Source organism: Vulpes lagopus, chromosome 23, assembly GCF_018345385.1.
Source record: "Vulpes lagopus strain Blue_001 chromosome 23, ASM1834538v1, whole genome shotgun sequence".
Lineage (NCBI taxonomy): Eukaryota > Metazoa > Chordata > Mammalia > Carnivora > Canidae > Vulpes > Vulpes lagopus.
In genome coordinates, this window is record NC_054846.1 from 15,967,974 (window position 1) to 15,993,510 (window position 25,537).

Here is a 25,537-nt window from a genome sequence, read left to right on the forward strand (position 1 = left end):
TACCACAAAAGCGTACACTTATACTTTTATTTTTCCCTTCCTTCCCATAATACTTCATTTAAACCAAGTACACATCAGAGGATTTTCCTTTCTTCTTTTCTTTACAATAATAATGTTGATAATCTGTCACTTTGAGTTACAATTATATTGTCAGCAACACTAATAAATCTGTAAAATAATTTGAAATCCCTTGCTGGCTAAAACAATATCTGTGGCATTTCAGTTAGTACCGAAGGCTCTGGGAAGTTCCTTGAGGCAATGGTAAGGAGGCTTTCTGCAGACTGTTCATACACACATGCTTTTCCTCTCTGCCCTATAGCCATTGTTTTTTTTTTCCCCCTTTAATATTTCCCACTGGATTTTAGGCTTAAACAATCCGTTGCCTTTTTCCCAGCACTCCTGCACTTTATCATACTAACTTGCAAGTGGCAACTGTGTGATTAAAACAAGCTTGCCTAAAAGGAGCACTACCTGCCTGTGGCTCCAGAGACTGACACTTTCACAGCTAACTGCCCAGGGGGAGGGGGAGAGCGGAGCAGGATGGGGGAGGAAAAGAAGGGGGAGGAAGAATAAGAGACATCACAGAGCAAAAATCTCCAGTTCCGTCGTGCAGCCTGAGCCTGTGTAAGGAAAGGAGACCGTGGAAACAAATTAGTCATCAGCTCAGACCAGAAATTAAGTTTCTTTGAAATACCCAGAACCCTGCAGGCAGGCAGCCTGGGGAACCTCTGCACTAATCAAGGCTTCCCACCTGTTTTTATTTAGATGCCAGATTGTTCAGTGGCATTTGGTTAACGTATCATAGCACATCAACTAGGCAGTGTTTAGATGTCTTAATGAGTAACTTAAATTAAGTGGGCAGCCTGTACAGAGCAGCAAAGTTGTTTTATCCTAAACAAAGGATAACCACCATTTCACCCATAGGAACTCATTTATTTTCTTTTTCTGGGAAAGCTGTGTTTTAGGCCGTGATCATGCCCAGCAGACTGCTGTGGCCATAGAAACCAGTGCAGCTGGGGGCATTGGCCCAGGCACTCGGGATTTCAGAGGAGGACATTTCCATGACCCTGGGGCCCTCTTAAAATCTCTAGTCTCAACCCAACCTGGATACTGAGGATGTGGGCTAGAGTTAAGAACTCTCTGAGTGCCGGTTTGGGTAGAAGACCTGGTCCCCTCTGTAAATGTTACCTTGGCTCTTACTCCAGGGGAACCTGACAGGTTCCTCATGAGAAAGGCCAACAAAATACTTTTTCACTTTGGCAGGCACCTGGCTTATTAAAATGTTTTGGATGCCGATAAATGCATAATCCTAAAAATCCAGGCTTTATTTCATTCCAGACAGAACTAGGATTAGAGATTCTTTATTAGAACAAAGAGTTAAAGATTAATAGTTTTAATTTATGTTTTAATATAGCACATATCCAGCCTCAAGTATAAAACTCAAGTGAACCACAATCATAAGGTTAATGGATTTTCATTAGCTGAATTTTGTAAGCATAGCAAATAATAGTTTGCCCTGGTTTGTACCGCGGTTCCATGATATCCCTTAGAGATCACCATCTGTGAAGTGAATGGGGGGAAAAGAATATTGATTTTTACTTATACTGAAAAACCTTACTACTTGTATTAAGATTTAGAAAATACTTCTTACATATAACTATCTTCTGTACATGGGTTTTTATTTCCTAGATGTATTTTTGTATTGAGGATAAGCTACACCTAAGAGACCAGTAAAAGTTGTCATCTATGTAAATGTGAATAGAAGGGCTGTGAAACAGTCCTTGGTTTTCTGTGATTCTTTTTTAGAAATTTTGCAAAGGGCTAGCTTACAGACTTAGGGCAGCTATGCTAAAAGTGCAGAACAGTGCAAATATATTTTCAGAAGTTAGATTTTTTTTTCTTTCCAGCTTGTTAGCACAGTGTCTTCCCATATTCACTGTCCAGGTAGACATAGGATTACAGGTGTTTACGCTTTCTCTAGAAAAGGATAAAAAATATTTTAGACTTTGCAGGCTCCGTATTCTGTTGTTGTCACTTGTGAGAGTGGCCGTAAACGAATGGGTGTGGTTATGTTCCAGTAACCCTTATTTACAGGCACTGAAATTTGCAATTCATGTAATTTTCACATGTCATGGCATATTATTTTTTTCCAACCATTAAGAAATGTAAAAAGTCACATAAAAAATCAGTCGTCTGCATTTGGCCCCATCTACGGGACTGAAGAACAAATTCCATGTCTGTACTTCCCATTCAGTACCGGCAGGAAGCTGTCGGTCCGGGGGCAGGAAGGCCATGCTTCACCTGGGGTTTAATTACCCTGGAAGGTGGTTCTCTACCTATCAAGCTGTACCCTAACTGCTGTAAAAGTCCAGCAGGCCTAGTAAAGGCACAAAGCATGCGGGCCTTCTCTCACGGGGGCCACAGCCCCAAAGGCAGCGGTGGTTTTATTGGGGATGTGTGGGCAGCTAGCACAGCCTTGGTACAAAATGGGCCTTGCACCCCCACAGTACTAGAGATGCCAGGAGGCTTCTCATTCCAGAGTGTGGGCCCCAGTCCCCAGCACACACCCATTTAGATAGTACTTACAGAACTGGAAGACTTTGCCACCTCATCTTTAAAAAGCAAAAATTAAAAAAAAAGGAAAAGAAAAAGAAAACCTCAAACACTGCCTAACTTTATCCATTTGATTTTTGAGAAAGGGCAGAAGTTTCCTGTAACTCCTGATTTCCTAAAAACTCCTCTGGAGCACCTGCACACACTCCCCCGCTGCACCACAGCGCTGCACGGTGGAGGGACGTGGAGCAGGAGCCAGCATTGTCCTAGAGCCACCCTCTGCTGATCACTGCTGTGTCTGTCTTACAGGCCATCCAGCTGAGCCGAGATGGGCAGTACCTGCTCACAGGAGGGGACAGCGGCGTGCTCATGGTCTGGCAGGTGTCTGACCTCAAGCACCTCTTTGCCTACCCGGGCTGCGATGCTGGAATCCGGGCCATGGCCCTGTCTTACGACCAGAGGTAACACACAAGTCATGGTCTACTGATGGTGATGTTAAAAACGGGAGGGAATTTATTTAAAGGGACTGATGGATAGACTTGGTTGTGGGGATCACCTGGGCAATCAAAATAGCCAGTGAATATTGGAGTTGTTTCTTCTTTTTTTTTTTAAATATATTTTTTAATTTTTATTTATTTATGATAGTCATACAGAGAGAGAGGGAGAGACAAAGGCAGAGGGAGAAGCAGGCTCCATGCACCGGGAACCCGACATGGGATTCGATCCCGGGTCTCCAGGATCGCGCCCTGGGCCAAAGGCAGGCGCCAAACCGCTGCGCCACCCAGGGATCCCCGGAGTTGTTTCTTCTTAAAGGGTGTTTTTCTTTTTGATGGCATAGCCGCTCTTGGACAAAAGCTGAATTCTCCAGCAACAGTCAGATAGAAGTAACAAGGGCTCTAATTATATTGCCATAAAGCTTTTTATTTCTTAGACTACTTTAAAATAAAATTTAAGAGCTGTAAACATGTTTAATATAAAATGCCTGTATCTCTGTCCATGAGGGTTCTATGGAGGGATTTGCCTTATTTCCTAAAAACTTCCAAGTGGTAAATTTTAGGTAGATTGTCTTCGGCATCCTATTTCTTAATATACAGTTGCTGCTTTTAGTTTCTAATTTATCATGCTAACAGATACGTAAAATTTACCATCATTTTTTTGGTGTACAATTCAGTGGCATGAGGTACATTCACTGTTGTACAATATCACTACTGCCCATCTCCAGAATTTTTTTTTAAGATTTTATTTATTTATTCATGAGAATACACAGAGAGGAGAGAGAGAAGCAGAGACACAGGCAGAGGGAGAAGTAGGCTCTAATGTGGGACTCGATCCCAGGTCTCCAGGATCACACCCTGGGCTGAAGGCGGCGCTAAACCGCTGAGCCACCGGGGCTGCCCCAGAATTTTTTTTTTTTAAATAAAGTTTTTCATCATCCCAAAGAGAAGTTCTGTACTCACTAAACACACTTCACATTTTCCCTCCTAAACCTCTATTCAGCTCACATCAGTTCCGGTGTCTGTCTTTATGATTTTGTTTCTTCTGTGTACTTCGTATAAGTGGAATCATACAATATTTGCCCTGTCGTAGCATGTGTCAAACCCATTCCTACTTGAGGCTGAATAGTACAACATGCCACTTTGTATACCCGTTCATCTGTTGACATTTTGGTTGTTTTCACCTTTTGGCTATTGTGAATAATGTTGCTATGAACATTTGCATACAAACACCTGTTTAGATTCCTGTTTTCACTTACTTGGGGTACATAGTCAGGAGTGGAATGGTTGAGTCATTTGGTAATTCTAGGTTTAACTTTTTGAGGAACTACCAAACTGTTCTCCACAGTGGCTGCACCATTTTACATCCCCACCAGCAGTGCACAAGGGTTCGGATTTCTGCATATCCTCACCAACACCTGTTATGCTCTGATTGTGTTTTTTTTAAAAAAATAGTATCTATCCTAATGCGTGTGAAATAGTCTTTTACTGTGGTTTTGATTTGCATTTCCCTATTGATTACTAGTGCTGACTTTCCACTCCTAATAGTGTCCTTCAATGTGCAAGAGTTTTTAATTTTAATGGTCTTTTTTACCGTTGTTGTGAATGCTTACACTATATCCAAGAAATCATTGCAAAATCGAATGTCATGAAGCTTTCCCCCTATAAGTTTTATAGTTATAACACTTATGTTTAGTTTTTAATCCACTTTGAATCAATGTCCGTATATGATAGGAAAGGGTCCAGTTTTTTTCTTTTGCACGTGTGTGTCAGTTTTCCCAATGCCAATTGTTGAAAAGACCATCCTTTTCCGACTAGATGGTCTTCTCACTCTTACTAAAAATCACTTGACCATATATGTGAGTTTATTTCTGGGTTCTCTGTTCTGTTGGTCCATATGCCACTACCAAATTGTTTTGATTACTACAGCTTTGTGGGAAGTTTTGAAATCATAAGGTATAAGACATCTACATCTGATTTTTTTTTTCAAGATTGTTTTGGCTATTTGGGGTTCCTTGAGAATCCATTATGAATCTTAAAATGGGTTTTTCTATTTTTGTGAAGAAAAACAAGGGATTTTCATAGGGATTGGATTGAAATCTGTTAATTGCTTTGGCTAGTATTGTCGTTTTAACAATATTAAATCTGTCAGTCCATGAACACGGGTTTCTTTTCATCCATTTATGTTTTCTTTAATCTCTTTCAGCAACATTTTATAGTTTATAATACACAAGTCTTCTGCCTCCTTGGTTAAATTTATTCTTGAGTATTATATTTATTTTGTTGCTTTTGTGAATGGAATTGTTCTTAATTTCCTTTTCAGATTTTTTTCATTGTTCATGCACAGAAACACAGCTTATTTGTATGTTGACTTTATATCATGCAAGTTTGTTGAATTCATTAATTCTAATAGTTTTTTTGTGGAATCTTGAGGATTTCCTACATATAAGATCATGTCATGGGTAACAGAAATAATTTTACTTATTTCTTTCCAATTTGGATGTTGTTTTTTTGTCTTGCCTAATTGCTCTGGCTAGGACTCCCAGTACCATATTACACTGGTAAAATTATTTTTGTCTTGTTTCTGATAATAGAAGACAACCATTGAGTATGATATTAGCTAGTTTGAGTATTATCAATCATAAAACCATGTTGAATTTTGTGAGATGCCTCTTTTTCATCAATTGGTAGGTTTTTGTCAGTTCTGTTAATGCGGTAGATTACATTGATTTTTTGTATGTTGAACCATCCTTGCACTCCAAGAATAAACCCATCTTGGTCATGTGTATAATCCTTTTAATCTTTGACTGAATTAGATTTGCTAGTATGTGTTCAAAACTATTATATCAGTATTCATAAGGGAATTTGGTCTGTAATTTCCATTTCTTGTAGTGTCTTTCTCTGACTTTGGGGTCAGGATAATGCTGGCCTCATTGAATGACTTACAAAGTGTTCTCCTTTAGTTTTTAGAAGAGAAAGAGTTGGTGTTAATCCTTCCTTAAATAGAATTCACCACTGAGGCCATTTAGTCCAGGGCCTCTTTTTATTGGGAGGTTTTTGATTATTGATTCACTCTTAGTAGTTATAAACCTATTCACATTTTCTGTTTTTTCATGATTTAGAGGTATAATGTGTGCTTTTAAGAATTTTTCCATTTCAAGGGCTCCTGGCTGGCTCAGTCCATAGAGTGTGTAACTCTTAAGATCTTTTTTTTTTTTTCAAGAATTTTTCCATTTCATCTATTCCATTTGATCTGTTGGCATATAATTGTTCCTAGTATTGCCTTATAATCCTCTTATTTCTGTAAAATTGATAGTAACAGCTCTATAATTTTAGTCGTTTGAGTGTTTTCTTTTTTCTTAGTAAATCTAGCTAAAAAGTGTGTCAATTTTGTTAACCTTTTCAAAGAACCAGCTTTTTTGGTTCTCTTGATTTTTCTCCTCTCTTCTATTCTATCTATACTCTATTATATCTTTCCTTCTGTTTGCTTTGGGGTTTAGTTTGCTCTTTTTCTACTTCCTCAAGGAGTAGAATTAGGTTACTGATTGAGGTTTTGTTTAAAGATTTTATTTATTTATTCATGAGAGACACAGGGAGAAAGAAAGAGGCAGAGACACAGGCAGAGGGTACTGCCAGTGGTATTCTCAGCTCACTCAGTGGCTTACTTTAATTATCAAAAAACATAACTGTAGTCCTCAAAAATTGCTAGCTTTGACTGTCAACTTCTATATTTACCTTGTAGATTTGGAGAAGGCAGTTCTTTCTTTAGAACAGATTGATCCCTAGGAAATAAACAGGTTTGTAAACCCCTCATTCTCTCTGCTTCTCCCAGGTGCATCATTTCTGGCATGGCCTCAGGAAGCATCGTTCTGTTTTATAATGACTTCAACCGGTGGCATCATGAATACCAAACCCGCTACTGAAGGTGACAGCTGCACATCAGCCTCACCCCCGGCCTAGGCAGGGGAAGTAATTGGGAGCATCTTTCTCTTAGAAATAGCTATCACATCTGAATGTAACTTAAATTTGCTCTAAGAAGCAAAATATTTTTTAAAGTTAATTGCTATTTTTGTAGACTTTGCTTGACTTTTTTGGGGAGAACAGCAAAGCAGAAAATTGGCTGCTGGGTTCTGTAGTTTAAAAAAAAATCTATATTTTTAGTCATAATGAGAAGTCTATTTTCACCAATTATGGAAACATACAGTGGAGCAAGTAAACCCACTTATTCTAGCTATATTATGAAAAAAACACTTCCCCTTTATCTGTAATCTTGAAAAATACATGATTTTAACAATAGGGAAATGGGAATAATACTGGGATAGGGAATTTTATGCTGTACTCTGGGTCCTGTATTTTTCCAAGCAATTGTGCTTCTTCAGCACTGAAATTTCTGGGATTTAAATGGTAATGTTTAAATTATGGTAAATGTAATTTTAAAACATCTCAATGAATTATTTCTATCAATATTATTCTTCAAGCATGCTTTAGGCCTAGAAAATTATGGTTTGGGGAAGTTATTTTATTTCACTGTGTGGTTAATATAAAGGATCTAATGTTATAGCAAGTGTGAAGTATTTACAATGTTTATTATTTACAGCGTTTTCCTGATATGTTGTCTTCATAGCACACCAAAATGAAATGATGGAAAGGCTCGTGGGCTCACAACCTTTGTTTTTCTTTTAAAGTAAATGCAAGTACCAAAGCTCACCCCTAAGGTCTGACTGTGCCCGGGTAACTGAGGCAGAGCTGTAGGCCGGGCTCCCTTCCCCCACCCCACCCAGTCCAAGAGCAGAGGCTTCGAGATGATGTGGGAAGCAACACCCACCTTACCTGCTGTTTGTTACTAAGTATCTTCACCTTCCTTTGAGTAGCAATTTGTACTAAGAAACATGTTATTTTGGTGTTGTATAATTCTACTTTTCTAGTAGATTGCTGTGTGGAATTCTGTGAAAAATATTTGAGAAAAGGTCTGTATTGCATAAATAAATTCTTTGTAAGTTGTGAATTTCGAGTTGAAACCAGCATTCCATGCCTGTTTCTCTTGCAACTTACCTAAATGGGTTCCCCCCTATTTTTTCAACATTCAGCTCTTCTCTAAAAGCAGAGATTTGGAATGAAACACACTTGACAGAAAAATAAAATGCCACTTGTAATTGAATTTTTCAAAACATCTTTTCACTTCTAATTTAAAACAACGATAAAACAATTTGAACAATAACTGATCAAAGAGACGCTCTTAAAAACAGGAACATGGGCCGCCTTTGGCCAGACAGCTCCCTCTTATTAAGACTTAACACTGATGAGAGAACACCATACCTAGAGCTAAGATCCACCACTGTTTTACAAACTGTTAAGAAAAAACAGTAGTCAAATGTGAGAACATATATCTTAGATCAAAGAAATACCTAAGTTTCTGGCAGATTAATTAAACATCTTCACTGCTGTTACCCTCTCTGATATTGTACTTTGGAAACTTTAGGGAAAATGGTAAGAAAATTAGGAATACCTAAGTCCTATGCCCAGCATTTGATACTTCAATTACCCCATTTTTATAAGCTTAAAGCAAAGTGAATAAAGCAGCTTCTTCTTGGAGCCGACGAAAATTGGTGCTTCCAATGCCTTTATTGATTTTAAAACTTACAACTATGGAAAGTTAACAAGATAAGTAATACGTATTACTTACGTATGTGTTACGTATGTATTCCTTTACTCATAAAACAAACATAGCTGTGTCAACACCAGGGGCTTCTTAAGGACAGAATCTGTTTACTGTATTTGCTAGGATTTACTCAACATTCACTTATTTTAAACCAATGTTAATGACTTTCAAAAAAATTATTTCAAATAAATTCAAACCAATTAGGGGGAAAAAAGTGAAAGCTGAGGTGGCTTGGGATGAAACTGGATGAGCCACACAGGTAGGAGGAGTGGCGGCACATCCAGTAAGTGGACCTGGTTGCAAGCGTGGTGTGTTCGGTTTATATCAGTAATTTACGGCTGGTTTTAAAATGCGCTGCCTCAAGAAATTCAGATTTTCCTCCCTGATAGTATTGATTCATACTGAAATGTCACCAATCAAGTCCTCAAGGCTCTGTAATTTAAGAAACAGCACTGGATCTCTGGGAGGAAGCACGCGGGCTTGGCGAATGCAGGACATGAAAACTTGACAGCACGCTGATCCAAACTGATGGATGATTCACTCTCGGATGAGAATCTGTCTCCCCAGAACCCACCAAACATCCATAAATAAATATTCTAATACATTAATTCAATAAAAGGAATAATTTTGCCCCCTGAAATAACATCACACTTTAGTTAAACTTATCAGCATACAGGACAAGAAGATTCAAAGCAGAAAAAAAAACCGACCTGAACGGGAGCCCTGAGCCACTGCGTGTCGGATGTGAGGTAGCTTAGAACCTGGGGCTGCCCTCTTCCACCACCTCCAACGGCAGAGCAGAGCCCGAGGGCTGGGGGGAGGGGGGAGCCCTGACCGCACACACCTGGTGCCATGGGGTGCCCCCCACCTTGCTGTCAGGTGGCCAGGAATCCCAAATACAGCCAGACAGCACTTCGACTCTGCACCCTTTTCAGCAAATAGATTTGAATTAAAATAACATACAACAGATGTATCAAGACAGGGATTTTAGGGCAGAGATTTTCACTAGGTATCCACCAAATTTTTGCTGAATGGGATTTCAAAAGTTCCTGACCATACAAATCATGGGCCTGATTTGGACCTTCTGACTGCACTAAACTGCCCTCCCTCCCTCCCTGTGAAAGAACACAGCACACCAAGGATACAGATTCCTTCTGAGCCACACAGAACAAAGGAGCCTACCACAGAGCTTGGTGGAGACGCTCGGCTAGTTCCTGGTGTGCATTATAGACAGAGTAGCAGCCAGCCCCCCAGCGTCACATCCTCCCGTGACCTCACATTCTGCCAAAGTGTGTTCAGAAACAAATAAGAAGAAGGATGTGATGTAAGTCTCAAAATCTGCATGAACCATGTGTTCCTGTGCCTCTGCTTGGCTACTTCTGCCCCACTGTTGAGGAAAGAGTTTTCTTCTTCGACTAGGAGAGCAACCAGCCTAACTACTCCCCTTTTTTTGTAGTATAAAGTTTTGTAGCAAGTTTAAAAACTTCCTACACTGTGAAATGGAAGGAAAAGACCATAAAATAGCAAATCAATAACAAAATGCAAAAAATACCTGTTAAATTTTTTTGTCTCTTTTATTTCCTCTAAGATATATGAAGAAAATATCTTTTATATTTTTCTTCCACATAGATTTGAAGAGTTGAGTCCATGGTGCACTTTTTGGGTCCCCCAAAGTCATAACATCACTATTTAAAAACCCAAGCCTCCTCCCATGAATAAATAAAATCTTAAAAAAAAAATCTTAAAAAAAAAAAAAACTACCTTTATTAAAAAAAAAGGGATGTCTGGGTGGCTCAGCAGTTGAGCCTCTGCCTTTGGCTCAGGGCGTGATCCTGGAGTCCCGGGATCAAGTCCCACATCGCGCTCCCTGCATGGAGCCTGCTTCTCCCTCCGCCTGTGTCTCTGCCTCTAGATCTCTCTATGTCTCTCATGAATAAATAAATAAAATCTAAAAAAAAAAAAAAAAAAAAAAACTACTTTAAAAACTCAAGCTCGACACATCACTCCCAGCCCTCCGTGCTATGAACCAAAACTGCAGACTGCCCAAACCAAGGGACGTCACGTTTTTCAAAGGAAGCCGAGTGGGGCTTGGCCTTCAGGCAAGCTGTCCTGGACGCAGCCGGCTCTCCAGCAAGGGAAGGCGATGCGCGAATGTTCTTACGAATTCTGAGACCTCGGCGGTCATAAGCCAAAAACATGAAGTGAATTATTTTTCTGTCTCAAGTCCAGGAATATTTTTCCTTGCCAAAACCAAAGTTTGGGGGGGCAGTGCTGTGCGGGCTGTTATTTCCTCATACCTGGCAGGAAGCAGCTGGCTGCTTTGCAGCCCTGAACTTGGACAATTTGAAAGACATTCCCCAGGCCCGACTCCATCCTCCCCACCCAGGTGCAACCCCGCAGGCGGCTCCCAGCGTGCGGAGCGGCGGGCCCGGCGGTTCAGGGAGGCGCCCCCCCCCCCCCGTGGGAACCCCTGGAGACGAGGCTGCGCACGCGGGCCTCCCGCTGGATGCACTGCTCGAGGGGAGCCCCCGGCCCCGCCCGCGCCCCTGACCACCTGGGGGCCGCTTCCCCGGGCCAGGCTCAGCACCCCCAGCTCTGGCACGTCTGGAGGGGCTCGGCGGCCTTCGGAGGCTTCCCGGGGGCGGAACGTGGACCTTCGCGTCCCGCTCAGGGAGGTGGGATGGCTCCGACACCGAAGCGCTCCGCCAGCTCCGCGCCCTGGGCTGAGCCTCCCGGGGCGGGGCCGCCACGCGTCCTGCCAGGAGCTCGGCCTCGGCTCTGCTCACGTCCCACGTCCGCGCCTCCTACGGACTAACCGCGGCCCCAGCCCCGGCCCCGGCCCCCAGCGCTGCAGACAGTCTACGCGGTTCCGGGGACCCGCCGGCCCTCCACGCCGACCCCCTCCCCCCGCAAGGGCCAAGGGGCGCGGCAGGGCAGGGGAGGTCAGCGTCCCAGCCTGCCGGTGACTGGGAATCGGCCCGGCCCACTGGGAGCCGAGACAGGCGGTCTTCCCACGTCGCCGTCCCCTCACGTGCAAAAAAGAATAAAACAGGAGGAACGAGACGGGGGGGGCTGCAGGAGCTGCGGGGGCCGCAGGAACCACAGGGGGCGGGGGCCGCAGGGGGTGCAGGGACCGGACGGGCTTCAGAGGCTCAGGGGGCGCAGGGGCCGCAGGAGCTGCAGGGGGCGCAGGGAGCACAAGAGCTGCAGGGGCCGCAGGGGGCACAGGAGCCGCAGGGGGTGCAGGGGGCACAGGAGCTACAGGGGGCACAGGGGCCACAGGGGGCGGAGCCGCAGGGGGTGCAGGGGGCGCAGGGGGCACAGGGGCCGGACGGGCTTCAGGAGCTGCAGGGGGTGCAGGGGGCGCAGGGGGCTCAGGGGGCACAGGGGCCGCAGGAGCTGCAGGGGGCGCAGGGAGCACAGGAGCTGCAGGGGCCGCAGGGGGCACAGGAGCCGCAGGGGGTGCAGGGGGCACAGGGGCCGCAGGGGGCGGAGCCGCAGGGGGTGCAGGGGGCACAGGGGCCGCAGGGGGCGGAGCCGCAGGGGGTGCAGGGGGCGCAGGGACCGGACGGGCTTCAGGAGCTGCAGGGGGCGCAGGGGCCGCAGGAGCTGCAGGGGGTGCTGGGGGCACAGGAGCCGCAGGGACCGCAGGAGCTACAGGGGCCGCAGGGGGCGCAGGAGCCGCAAGGGGTTCAGGAGGCACAGGAGCCGCAGGGGGTGCAGGAGCCGCAGGAGGCACAGGAGCCGCAGAGGGCACAGGAGCCGCAGGAGCCGCAGGGGGTGCAGGGGGCGCAGGAGCTGCAGGGGCCGCAAGGACCGGAAGGGCTGCAGGACCTGCAGGGGGCACAGGGGGCGCAGGAGCCAGAGGGGCTCAGGAGCCGCAGGGGCCACAGGGACACAAGGGCCGCAGGGCACTCAAGGCGCGCCTCCTCCAAACCGCGATGCGGACAAAAGTCAACACACATTAGATTTCAAGATTAAAAAAAAAAAAAAAATAGGACCTCTCAAAGATTCTGCTTACATTGGCTGCATGTTGAAATGGTCGTGGAGAGACATGGGGTTGGATCAAATCTGCTACCAAGTCCGCGGCGCACGCCCCTCGGCCGGTCGCCGGGCCCGCAGGCGCCCCGATGGCTGCAGCCCGTGGCCGCTCCCCTCCCGCGGCCTGAGACCCAGATGCCCTCCCGGAGTCCGGCGATGACCGGCGGTCAAGGACATGCCATCCTCCCCGCGGGGGCGGAGGAGCCCAGCAGGACATGCCTGCACTAATTTTGACCCTGAGAACAGAAGAGCTGCACAGAGGTTTCCCAAACCCCCATGGGGCCGGATCTTCACTCGGATGACCCCTCACATGCAGGCCGCGATTTGTCCCCCCGGGGCACAGGGAGCCTCCAAAGAGCACTGCTTTGGGGACAGAAGGACCTCAAACTGCCACGTGCCCGTGTCCTGCCACCCCTGTGCCTTGTGTTAGGCCGGCCCACCGCTTGGTTTGCTCCTGGAGCACCAGCACCTCGGGGGGCGCAGAGCACGCGGGTCGGGGCGGGGGTGTGTGTGCAGAGGACGCCCCTCAGTCCCCGCAGCGGTGCTCCGCACTTCCTTAGGTTGCAAGCAAATGCCTCTGACCCCGACCCCGGGAGGGGAGCGCAGGCCACAGACCTGCTGCACTCGCCTTCCAGGTTCCCGCCTTCCTTTCCCTCCATCTCCGCGGGCAGCCATGGACCAGCTTGCTCTGTGACCCCGCGGGGAGGACAGAGGCAGGAGGGCCGAGCCCGCCCCCCCAAGCCTGCACCTGCGGCAGCCGTGGCCCCGGAAGCCCACCTGCAGTTTGCAGCCCGCCTCAGGGACGAGTCGGGGGCCAGCAGCAGCCCAGGGGGTGGGGCCGCCCAGGTGGGTCTCCTTCCCTGCGCAACGTGAACTGAGATCCAGAGCTGAAGGGGACGGTCCGGAGCCTGGAGTTGGGCAGCGGGCGGAGGCTGGGCCGGAGCAGCACCAGGAGGCCACAGAGTCGGGGAGCTGCCCTGACCCCCACTTCCTGCAAAGCCTGAGCTCCCCCTCCCCGCCGCGGGCTCCACAGGATTCGCCTGCGCCGCACCGACAGTCCCCATCTAGTCCCGAGTCCCTGTCGCGCGTCTCTGCACCTGTTTCCAAATATACTTTGACCAAGATGCATCTTCCCGTGCCCTTCGCAGGCATCCTGCTCCCTGCCCCGCTCGCCCACAGCTTCCTGGGGGCGTCTTTCGATCCCACACCCTCTGCACCCCTGCACAGCAACGCCACACAATCCTCCGCCCACCCCCATCACTTCTTTCTCAAGAAGGGTTTATTGCAGGTCGGGTACACGTGTAAGGGGCAAGAGTCTAACAACGGGAAGGAACTACAGGGCCCACCGGCTTAGAAGATGAGCCAGTAAAACAAAACTACGGGTTATATACAATCATTAAAAAGGGAGGGTGGTGGGGCCAAAAAAAAAAAAAAAAGGAAAAGGAAAAAAAAGGAAAAACTGCCAGCAGCCTTCCGGAAGGTTAGTAACAGAGATTGCGGAGCACCCTCCCGCCCCAGTCCTGACTGCGCTCGGCGGCTCCGGAGGCCGAGCAGGTGGCGCCGCGGGCAGGTGGCACCACGGGCAGGTGGCGCCGCGGGCAGGTGCGCCGGATCGTCCCGCTCGGCCGGGCCGGGGGTGCGCGCGCCAGGCCTTCCACGGAAAAGCCCAAAGGACAACCTCCTCCGCGCTGCCGACTACACGCGGGGAGGGTGGGGCGGAGCAGAGCGACAGTGCCCTGGGGTCTGCGTACAAATAAATATCCAGTGTCGTCTCAGGCAAGGGGCGCCCCTGGCCCCCGCGCCCGCCTCCATCGCGGCGGGTCCCCGAGGCCCCCGAGGCCCCCGAGAAGGGACCCCGCGGGGCAGATGCCGTCCGTCCTTCGTAAGAAACAAGCAGCACTCCGAGTCCGCGGGAACGCAGGGGCGTCTTGACTCGTCCACAGTGTCTCTGTGAGACCCGGCGAGTCCCGGGCGCAGGGCGCAGGGCGCAGGGCGCAGGGCGCAGGGCGCGCGGCTCCGGGAGCGGCTCCACGCCCCGCGGGGCCGGGCAGGCCGGGCCGGGCCGGGCTCAGTCGCGGTGGCGGCGCCAGGTGCCCGTCCGCTGGGCGCCCGCCGGGGGCGCGGGGGGCCGCGGGGGGCTGCGGCGCGGGGCGGGGGGCGCCGGGCTTGCCGCCGAAGATCTGGCCCTCCTTATCTAGAGCCGTGTTCTGCGGAGAGAGCGCGGCGTGAGGCGGCCGCCCCGGCTCCAGGCCGCTCCACGCCGCTCCACGCCGCTCCACGCGGGACTCGGAACAGAGGAGGAGAAATAACTCGCGGCCCTGCCCCAGGGCCCCCTCCCCGGCACCCCCCGGGCCCCCCGCACCCCTTCCTGGCACCTCCTGCCCCGCACTGCCCTCTCTCTGGCTGCTTTTGGGGATCCTGTATCCACCCCCAGGGCACCCCTCCCCCAGCACCCCCCCACCTGCCCCGGGCCTTCCCATCCCCTCTGCCCCTCCCCCAGCACCGCCTCCTGTTCCCCTCCCCCAGCACCCCCATACCCCCAGCACCCCCATCCCCCCCCTTCTGCACAGCTGCAGTTCCCAGCGCGTCTCCCGCGCCCAGTCCAGAGCCCAGGGCAATCCTGGGCACCGAGCACCCCCAGTGCCAGGAGGCCTCCGGCTGCTCTCAGGCAGGTTCTTCCTCACAGGTTGAAAAGCTACTCTCCGTCCTATAAATATGCAGCCCCCGCGGCTGCCCCGTCCCTGGAAGCCCGCAGGGGGGACGGTGCCCCTGACCCCTCCTTGCTCTCTTCCTCTCTTTCTGGGCACTTCTATCTTGTGACATCCCCAAATTTGTGTTTTTTTTTTTTTTTAAAGTAAGCTCCAGGCCCGACATGGGGCTTGAACTCACAACCCTCAGATCGAGTTGCACCAGCCACCGGCGGAGCCAGCCAGGTGCCCCAATCCTAAGTTTTTAATGTGCTCAACTCTTCAGGCAGCACAGGAAGGGCCACCAACAGGCAGAAACCGCCTCGCTGTTCTGACCTGAGCCTGGGAGGGGAGGCTTAGTCTCCGTTTTCCCTCCTCTGACTCGGTTCCAACCTTTCTGGCCCCTCCACTGAAACCCAACCAGCTGTCCCCTCACTGGGTTTCCGAAGGTGTTTCCAGGTCTCCGGCCCCTTTAGCTATCGGGCACGGGGCCGGAGGCCTTCTGCAGCCTCACTACCCTGGGGCTCTCCTGCTGTCTCCGTGGGCGCGCGGCTCCGGGGAGCGGCTCCACGCCCCGCGGGGCCGGGCAGGCCGGGCCGGGCCGGGCTCAGTCGCGGGTGGCGGCGCCAAGGTGCCCGGTCCGCTGGGCGCCCGCCGGGGCGCGGGGGGCCGCGGGGGGCTGCGGCGCGGGGCGGGGGGCGCCGGGCTTGCCGCCGAAGATCTGGCCCTCCTTATCTAGAGCCGTGTTCTGCGGAGAGAGCGCGGCGTGAGGCGGCCCGCCCCGGCTCCAGGCCGCTCCACGCCGCTCCACGCGGGACGCGGGACTCGGAACAGAGGAGGAGAATAACTCGCGGCCCTGCCCCAGGGCCCCCTCCCCGGCACCCCCCGGGCCCCCCGCACCCCTTCCTGGCACCTCCTGCCCCGCACTGCCCTCTCTCTGGCTGCTTTTGGGGATCCTGTATCCACCCCCAGGGCACCCCTCCCCCAGCACCCCCCCACCTGCCCCGGGCCCTTCCCATCCCCTCTGCCCCTCCCCCAGCACCGCCTCCTGTTCCCCTCCCCCAGCACCCCCATACCCCCAGCACCCCCATCCCCCCCCTTCTGCACAGCTGCAGTTCCCAGCGCGTCTCCCGCGCCCAGTCCAGAGCCCAGGGCAATCCTGGGCACCGAGCACCCCCAGTGCCAGGAGGCCTCCGGCTGCTCTCAGGCAGGTTCTTCCTCACAGGTTGAAAAGCTACTCTCCGTCCTATAAATATGCAGCCCCCGCGGCTGCCCCGTCCCTGGAAGCCCGCAGGGGGACGGTGCCCCTGACCCGCTCTTAGATCCCCCATGATCTCGCCTGACCTGCTCTTCCTCTCTTTCTGGGCACGTCTATCTTGTGACATCCCCAAATTTGTGTTTTTTTTTTTTTTTTTTAAAGTAAGCTCCAGGCCCGACATGGGGCTTGAACTCACAACCCTCAGATCGAGTTGCACCAGCCACCGGCGGAGCCAGCCAGGTGCCCCAATCCTAAGTTTTTAATGTGCTCAACTCTTCAGGCAGCACAGGAAGGGCCACCAACAGGCAGAAACCGCCTCGCTGTTCTGACCTGAGCCTGGGAGGGGAGGCTTAGTCTCCGTTTTCCTCCTCTGACTCGGTTCCAACCTTTCTGGCCCCTCCACTGAAACCCAACCAGCTGTCCCCTCACTGGGTTTCCGAAGGTGTTTCCAGGTCTCCGGCCCCTTTAGCTATCGGGCACGGGGCCGGAGGCCTTCTGCAGCCTCACTACCCTGGGGCTCTCCTGCTGTTCTCCGTGGTCTGGGGGGGACGGGGGCACACCAGGCCTCCGGGGACGGGCCTGCGTCCTGAGGCTGCCTGCAGGGCACCGGGGCTCAGCTGCGAAGCCACAGCTGCTTTTGTTGCGTGTTGTACATATGCATATAGCACTGAATCCCTCCTGGATAGAGGAAAACACCAATTCTCCAGTTATTTCTCCTTTTCTCTTCCCGTCAAGAGACCACGGATGTGTGCAGCAGAACAAAGCATTGCAGAGCAGTTAGTACGTACCATTGCCTTGGACCTAGTCAGAGGGAAGCAATGCAGGCGGCGGGAGAGGCAGGAGAGGGAGGAGAGAAGCAGGGACAGAAACTGGACTTACTTCAAACAGAAGCAACACGGTTGAAACAGTTTTGTGTATCTTAAATTAAGCCCGAGTCACCCCAGAACGCCCCCCGAGAGCAACGGAACCCTGGGCGGGGAGAGCGCCCGGCAGCGAGTGCCTCCCTCGTCCAGGTGGCTCCCGGCGCGCCCAAGGCGGGCAGGGCCGGGACAGACCAGGAGCCCACCCTGCAACAGCCACTGTCCTGGAAGCACCCCGAGGACAGTCAAAGGAAGCGCAAGCGCCGTGCAAAAGCACGGGCCTGTCTTCACCCAGAGCCGCCTCCGGCGGGGCGCTCTCGGCCCCTCCACACCCGTCTCACTGCTAACTGCATGTCTGGAAGTGGTAGTTGGGAAAAAGAGAACAGAAGCCTTCAGGGAAGGACTCGTCCTACGCTCGCAGAGAGAGGCTTTTGCACCACGTGACAACAGCGCTGAGCAGAGCACCTGGGGGCCTCCTGCCCTGCACGCGTCCGCGGCCCTGGGCCCGACTGCGAGCCTGCCCCGGGCCCGGCCTGCAGCTGCAAAGCGGGCCAGTAGGGACAGGAGCCCCGCAAGGAGAAGCAGCTAAGCGCGGGGCGCTGGTGTCGGGAGCCTGAGACAAGCACGCGGATTTGAGGGGGGCTGCGAGTGAGGGGCTGCTCTGATGAAGCACAGCGTGTCCAATACCAGGATTCTGCTTCGGGATCCCCCAGAGTCTCAACTGGGTACAGAGGGAAACTCTGAAGTGCCTCTCAAACTGCCAGATCAAACTGTCGGATAAAATGCAGACAACAGCATCAACTTTACTTTCTTTCGCTGTTATTTACATTTTCCTATCCTATAATTTTCCCATGGGAACTGGGGGGTGGGGTGCGAAGGTGCAGAGAACCCCGGGAGGGACCGTCCAAGGTGCGGTTCTGTCTGGAGGTCACACCACAGTGTCCCCCTGAGGATTTGGCCCCACCACACTGCTACGACTCCTTGCACTGCTACGTGCATCCTCAGGAAACCACGTCAGCCTCACATACTCTTCTTATGAGAACATAGGATACCGGGGAGAGTCCTTTGTGGTCATTTTTAATATAAAAAAAAATTTAAAACTGTTCCCAAGGGCAGGACACACAGACACACAGTAGTGGTGGGAGCATGAGGATGACAGCACGGAAGCATCGCAAGCTGCCCCCACACAACCATGCCCCGGGCCAGGTCCCCGTGGGGTGAGGGTCAGCATGATGTCCCCACGGGGGGCCGTCTTGCCACTGCTTGGGGACCAAGCCCAAAATTCACAGGCCAGCTTGCTGGCCACTGAGAACTGGGACCTCCAGAGACCAGCGTTACTGACTTCCCCTGGAGGTACTGACTGTGGTGACGCCACTCAGCGGCCGCTCAGAGCCAACGACCTGCAGCTGCGTCGGGACGCGAGGTGAGCCGGGCCCTGCCCACACGCTCGGGAGGGCGACTGCACAGACACGTGAACTCGCAGCTGCACATCGCCCCTGGGATTACGAGGACAATAAGGGGGTGCTCGTTCACACCACGACCCAGTTAGAGCTCGCCGGTCTGAATCTGACTACTGGCCTCCTCCTTCATCGGCAAATGGGAAAAATATCGTTTGTAAGCCCTGAGACACAGGTCCCGTCCGCGGGGCTCTACCCTCCTCCTCGGGGACAGAGCCGATCCCGGGCCACGAGGAAGGGCCGATCACCCCAGAGCGTGGTGGGCACAGGCCTTGAGCCATGACTCCTGGGTGGGCAGAGCGCAAAGGGGACCCAGGCAAGGGTGGTGAGACTCCTACGCCTGGGCGCGGTCCCGCAAAGGTCCTGCCTCTAGGCCATGACGCTGAACAGAGTCATGAAATTTTGATCCTAAAGAACACTCTTTAAGGTTCTTCATGCGTCAAGCGCGCCAATGTCTAGCGTTTCGGTTTTTTCTGAATTTCACAGAGGCTGCCTCACGGTGGACGTGGCTGGTCTGTAACCTGCCATCCGCCCAGCAGCGCTCGCCCTCATCGGTGACCACCTGCGAACCTTCTCGAGCTCTTGAGTCCATCAAGATGGCTCTTTTCAAAGCGCTTACGCTGTCCCTCTGAGGACTCGGCAGAACGCTGCTGAGGTGCTGGGGCAGCCACAACTCAGAGGCCTTCGCACTTTGGCACAGAGCACGCCAACGTCCTGCCACTGTCAAAGACCTGCAAGCTCAGGCTGTCTGGGGCGGGGGGCGGGGGGCGCCCGCCTCCGGGGGGCCAGGCCTCGGGGCCTGCCAGGGAACCGGCAGCCTCCCCAGGGGGAAGAACGACGGACCAGCGGCCGGGCGGAGGTGGGGGGGTCACAGCTCACCAGCGCGCTCCGTGTTCCCAGCTTCGGGGGCGGGGAGGGGTCCCCCAGCTTCTGGCTGGACCCGGAAACCTCTTAAGCAAATGCCCCAGACTACGCGGGCCAGAGCCTGAGCCACTGCTTCCCTGGGAGCGGCAGGAAACAAGCTGACCTTTCCGGGGGGGGAGGCGACGGCCCGGGAGTGCCGGCGGGCTCCCAGGCCCTGAGGGTCCCCCAGACCCAAGGTGGTCGGGGTGGCCACGCTGCAACAACTCGGGCACCTGGCTCCTTAGTCTGATTCTGAAGCCACCCGGGACACCGAGGCCCGCGAGCCCTGTGGGCAGGACGGAGGTCGCGGCCGTGCTGGTGGCTCTGTCTCCGGTGCAGGACGGGAGCAGCTCTGCGCCCGACCTCGGGGAGCTAACGGACTGGCCGGTTTATGCTTTTTGACTTTACTTTCCCTCTGGCTAAATCCACCTTAATGTCACCTCCCTTGCTTTCGAGGAACATGTTGAAGGAAGGAAGGTCTGAAAAAATACGGGGATCACTGTTACTGGCTTCTCATAAAATCTTTCTAACCCTGGGAAAACTAATATTTCTTTTTTTACGTTGTTCTGTACTTTTAAAAGCCCCAAAACACGGACTTTTAAAAGGAATTTGTTTAACGTTAGCTGTTTCTTATCCCAGGTCCCAGAGAATAATAATTCCTCCCTCTGAGTCTGTCCCCGAAGGCTCCGGGGGCAGGGAGTCACCCCCGCGGCTGTAAATCCCCCGGGCTCGGGAGCCCCCCTCGGGCGGACAGACGAGAGCAGCAGCGGCAGCAGCTCGGGGCGGGCGCCGGGCCGGGAGAAGAGGCCCCGTGGCCCTCGGCGCTGGCCTGGCTCTCCCCGCACAACCCCTCCCCCAAGGACTCGAGGCCTGGGAGTCAGCCGGAGGGGGGCACCCCGCGTGCCAAGCCAATCTTGAAGCGAAAAGAAGAACATGGAAGGTGCCAGCTTCCATGCAAGGGAAGCCCTCGGCTAATCACGTCTACACAGTCAACGTCGGCTGAGCAGTCAGGCCGGACGCTGCAGCTTTCCAACAGCAGAACACAGTGCCCGCCACTTACCATGATGACCGAGACCCCGGTGGTGGTGCTGTTCTGTTTGGGGAGCGCGTTATTAAAGTGCTGTTTGAGTTTACCTGTCACTTCCGCTTGCATATTATTCTCCTGGGAGGCATCGTCCTACAGAAAAGAAAAGAATCAAATACCATGATTTCTGATCATCATGCCTAAATTGTGTTTTCTGTAACAGTCACCCCCACCCGACCATCTCTTCCTAAAAGGATCCCTCTTTACCACAGGGTTAGGGCAACGGTTACCTTTTAAAAGTAATTACTGTTGTGTAGCAGCCTCAGAAGGACCTCAGGCCCTTTGCCCTGCTCCTTGAGCCTTGCTGGACTTGGCACCCATCTCCAGGACCACAAAGGAGGACACTCTTTAGACTGCTGAGACCCTTCCCCCCAAGGCACAAATCCCACAAATTTAGTACAGATCCCTCCCATGGAAACATCAAAATTAACGACATTTATTATTTTAATCAAGAATTCAGTTAGTCGTTGGTCTTTATTGCTCATAGAGAAAGAGGCATCTCAGCTACTCGGTCTAAGACCCAAATCACTTGGCAGGATCCAGAGAGCCTGAACCCTGACGCCAGGATGTGTGGGATGGCAGAGATGGTGGAGGGACTCAGGGAGCCACCCCCCCGAAACAAACCAGCGGAAGCCCTTGGCTAAGTACATTAACCTCACTCTCATGGAACCTCTGAGAATAAGGGGAATGCAAACTCTCCGACCAGTACCATTTAATGGATCACATTTACCCTAAACCCAGAGGCACCACCAAGCCCAAAAGAACTCAGGTCAACATCACGCGGCCTCCACCCGGCTCCAGAAGGGACTGTCTCATCCTCTGTACCCATGGCAGGAGGTCTCCTGTGACTCTCCTATGACCATGTGCCATAAAGACACAGGGATCAGGGTCTGAAATATGCTTATCTCTGGGCAAGTCCTGAAAACTCTCAAAGCTCAGAAGCATAGAAGGCAAAAGGTAAAATAGCTCCTGACAGGGTATCCGGACCAACTCTTCCATTTTGCAGATGAGGAAGGTGAGGGCCATAAAGGGACGGCGACTTGCCCAGGTCACTCGCAGAGCAGGATCAAATACTCCGAGATCCTCATGCCACCTGCTTTCTCGCCGAGAGCTATCTGCTCACTACTTGCTCAGGAGAAATAGCATTTGCTCACTTTCCATTTCATCTGCTATGGAAAGTAGATGCAAAGCTCTGCGTGCACAAAAGCCACGGTGAGGAAGCAGGCTGATGGTTACGTTGCTTACGGATGTTCCTCTCTGAGAACGTGGGTACTTACTGACACCCAGGGGTGGCTCAGGATTTCTCCCGCAGTACACCGAGCTTCGACGTTTACCTGAAGCATCTGACTGATTAATTCCTGGAAAGAAAGAAAGAGAGACGACTATACAGGAGACGAAGCGGGGAATTCCAGCGTAAACACAGACATTTGAGTTTGCACCAAGTACTTCAAAGAACCAGCCAACACAGCTGCTCGGCCCTTTCAACATCAAAGCTATTATCACCTACACCCCTGCTGCCTACTAGGCGGTTCCACGGACACGGCTGCTGCGTGGTGGCAGCAGCACAACAGAAGAGAAAGTCTCTCCTGGGCCTGCATTAAACCAAGATGTTCTCTCCGAGGACTTCTGGTTATTATCATCATTCCGCAGCGTAAAACCCGCAGTATTGTGCCTCTTGGCAAGTCAGTATGTCTCATTCCCACATTCTGATGAGTGTCCAAATACATATTTCTTAAGAAAATGAAAGAACAAATGTTTAGGGCTCAGAAGAATGGAGGAGGGGGGCGGAGGCAGACTGGGAAGACAGCCAGTCCGGCCTTCAGATTTTGCTTCAGAGTTTCAGAGTCTATACCGTGGAACGAACTTAAAGAAGAAACCCACATTACAGTCCGGGGAGCTGGAGCTCACTACCAAGAGCCGCGACAGCCCCACACGACCGAGGGGGGCCCCTCGAGACAAAGCAGCCCGCAGGAAAACCCCAGATGGGTACCTTTGCTGAGTCCGTGATGTTATCCCAGTAGGGGGCTGGAAACTCCAGCTTCCCAGCCAAGATCTGGTCGAAGAGATCTTCCTGGAGATTGTTCTCACTAAGTCAGTGACAAAGAAATGGAAGGAAAAGCAAGTCACTGGGCAGGTTCTCAACAAAATACTCACGGGAAGAACGGAGTGCGGAGTCCAGTCTCTTCGGCCTGGGCGTTTCCTATCTGAATTGCACTTGTTATGACACTTTCTTTCCTTCTAGACCATGAGCTAAAGAACATTTCCATAGGCCTGGGTGTCGGGCAGAGAGAGGACACAAGACTCAAGAAGTCCGTGTAGTGGGTACAGTTTCAGCTGGGGAAGACGAAATGATTTTGGAGATGGGCGGTGGTGACGGTTTCACGATACTGCGAATGTGCTTAATGCCACTAAACCTGCACATTTCAAAATGGCTAAAATGGCAAATTTTATGTATATGTTTTGCCAAATAAAAAAAAGGACTCAAGAAAAAAGTGGAATTCACAAATAATGTCAATTCTCATTTCAGGAAAAAACCACCTCAGCATCTGCCGTCACTTAATCTCTCATGGCAATCAGAGTGGAAAGGCAGCAAATCTGAGTCCGAGCTCCTTGCTCTTGTTCTTTCTCCTTTTCCAATACAACAGCCAAGATCACCGAAACAGCCAAGATACGAAAAAGTTATAAGGAGCCCAGAACCTGAATACAATATTCACGACATGATTAGCTCCCCATTGGAACCTGACTTTTGTTTAAAAAAAGAGCCCATCCAAGACCGGCATCTGGAACTGCACACGTTGAGGTGGGCCAATCTCGCGGCTCCCTCCAGGTGGGCATCCGTCCTCAGGCTACGCCTAACTGTGCTACCCTCAGACGTGCTCTTGCACACACGCCTGATGCCTAATGAATAAATGAGGACTTGCCTTTTGGTGGAAGGAGCATGGAAATGCACAAACACTGCTGGGAAAAATTCAGGAAGCTGGAGGTTCCCCAACGTCCCAGAAAACAGCCACAGCCCCAGAGCTACCCCACAGACACACGCCTGCTGGGTGCATCAGTGGCCCGAATGAAAAAGTCATTAGCTTTTTAGGCCATTATAAAGCCTTCCTGGAAAACTCAGGATGGGCTGTTCGAGTCAAGATCAAAATCCTGCCATCTCAGCTGGCAAGTGTGCCGCATCTCTCTTGGGGCTTCCCAACAGGGTGCCTATTGCTCAGCATGCTCACCGGGGTCCCACCCGGCCTCTGGACAAAGCCCAGCCCTGCTAACCGCCCTCTCAGGGTAAGCAACTGTGGTGACTGTAGAAATCAGTCATGTAGGGCAGTGCCTACAGACTAATTCCGGGGCTGAAAGTTAACGTGACAACTCCATTCCTGTTCCGTGAAAATGAGTATAGGCGAAACTCATTTTATCTCTGCTTCACTTTATTGCACTTTTCAGATATTGTGGGGGGTTTTTTGGTTGTTTTTTATTTTTTTGTTTTTTGTTTGTTTGTTTGTTTGTTTTTACAAAGTGAGGGTTTGTGGCAACCCTGCACTGGGCAAGTCTATCCGTACCACTTTCCAACAGCATTTGCTCACTTTCTGTCTCTGTGTCAAATCTGGTGATTCACCAAATGCTTCAAACTGTTTCATCATTATTCTATTAGTTACGGTGATCTGTGATCATGGACTACAACTTGCTAAAGCTCAAATGATGGCTAGCAGTTTTTAGCAATAAAGTATTTTATTTTTTTAACTTTTTATTTATTTATCCATGAGAGACACAGAGGGAGGCAGAGACACACGCAGAGGGAGAAGCAGGCTCCATGCGGGGAGCCCAGTGTGGGACTCGAACCTGGGACCCTGGAATCACGACCTGAGCTGAAGGCAGATTCTGCTCAACTGCTGAGCCACCCAGGCGCCCCTATTATTATTATTTTTAAGGAGGCTCCATACCCAGCATGGGGCTTGAACTACCAACCCCAAGATCAAGAGCTGCAATCTCTACTCCTGAGCTAGCCAGGCACCCCTATTTTTTTTAACAAAGCATTTTTAAATTAAAGTACGTACATTGTTTTTTTTAGACATAATACTACTGCACACTTAACACACCACAGTACAGTGTAAACAAACTTTCTATGCACTGGGAAACTAGAAAATTCAGTGGACTGGCTTTACTGTGGCATCCGCTTTAAGGCAGGGGTCTGGGACGGCACTCCGGCACCTCCGAGGCATGCCTGCAGAGCCTGGGAGCTCTGTGGATCGCCGTGACATGTCACCAAGCCCCACTGAATCAACATCTGCCAGTTCATGAAGTCTGGGCTGAGAGACACAGTGAGCAGCAAAAGTCAGGCCAGACAACCTGGCAAGGCAAACGATCCCCACTGCTTTCCTGGAAAGTGCTTTTTCTAGGAGGGTGCACAAACTCTTTCTTTCTATGTGTCTAAATGTTTTCTTTTTCACTGTTATTTCCCTACTGACTGAACTCAGCTCAGCTCTCCTTCAAAATGAGTGGAGGAGGCACGTAAGAACACACTGAGATTTCACAGACATCTTTAGAAG

The 25,537-nt window shown here is 51.2% G+C and overlaps 2 protein-coding genes across 7 annotated transcripts in view; one reads left to right on the forward strand and one right to left on the reverse strand.

Moving 5' to 3' along the window:
• LRBA (LPS responsive beige-like anchor protein) overlaps nt 1-8,065 on the forward strand; it is a 730,439-nt gene extending 722,374 nt beyond the window's left edge. The window contains 2 exon segments of the mRNA XM_041738215.1: nt 2,863-3,014; nt 6,880-8,065. Of these exon segments, the coding sequence (XP_041594149.1) occupies nt 2,863-3,014; nt 6,880-6,970 (243 nt within the window). The 3' untranslated portion in view covers nt 6,971-8,065.
• Nucleotides 8,066-16,062: 7,997 nt separating this feature from the next.
• DCLK2 (doublecortin like kinase 2) overlaps nt 16,063-25,537 on the reverse strand; it is a 149,409-nt gene continuing 139,934 nt past the window's right edge. For 4 of the 6 annotated variants that reach the window (XM_041738861.1, XM_041738860.1, XM_041738863.1 and 1 more), the window contains 3 exons: nt 22,987-23,083; nt 22,274-22,354; nt 17,063-21,089 (listed from right to left, as the gene is read on the reverse strand). In XM_041738861.1, coding sequence (XP_041594795.1) covers nt 20,790-21,089; nt 22,274-22,354; nt 22,987-23,083 — 478 coding nt within the window. In that variant the 3' untranslated portion in view covers nt 17,063-20,789. Of the gene's footprint in view, nt 16,183-17,062; nt 21,090-22,273; nt 22,355-22,986; nt 23,084-25,537 lie in introns of those variants that run through there. The other 2 variants (XR_005985301.1, XM_041738864.1) reach the window with 2 other exon arrangements.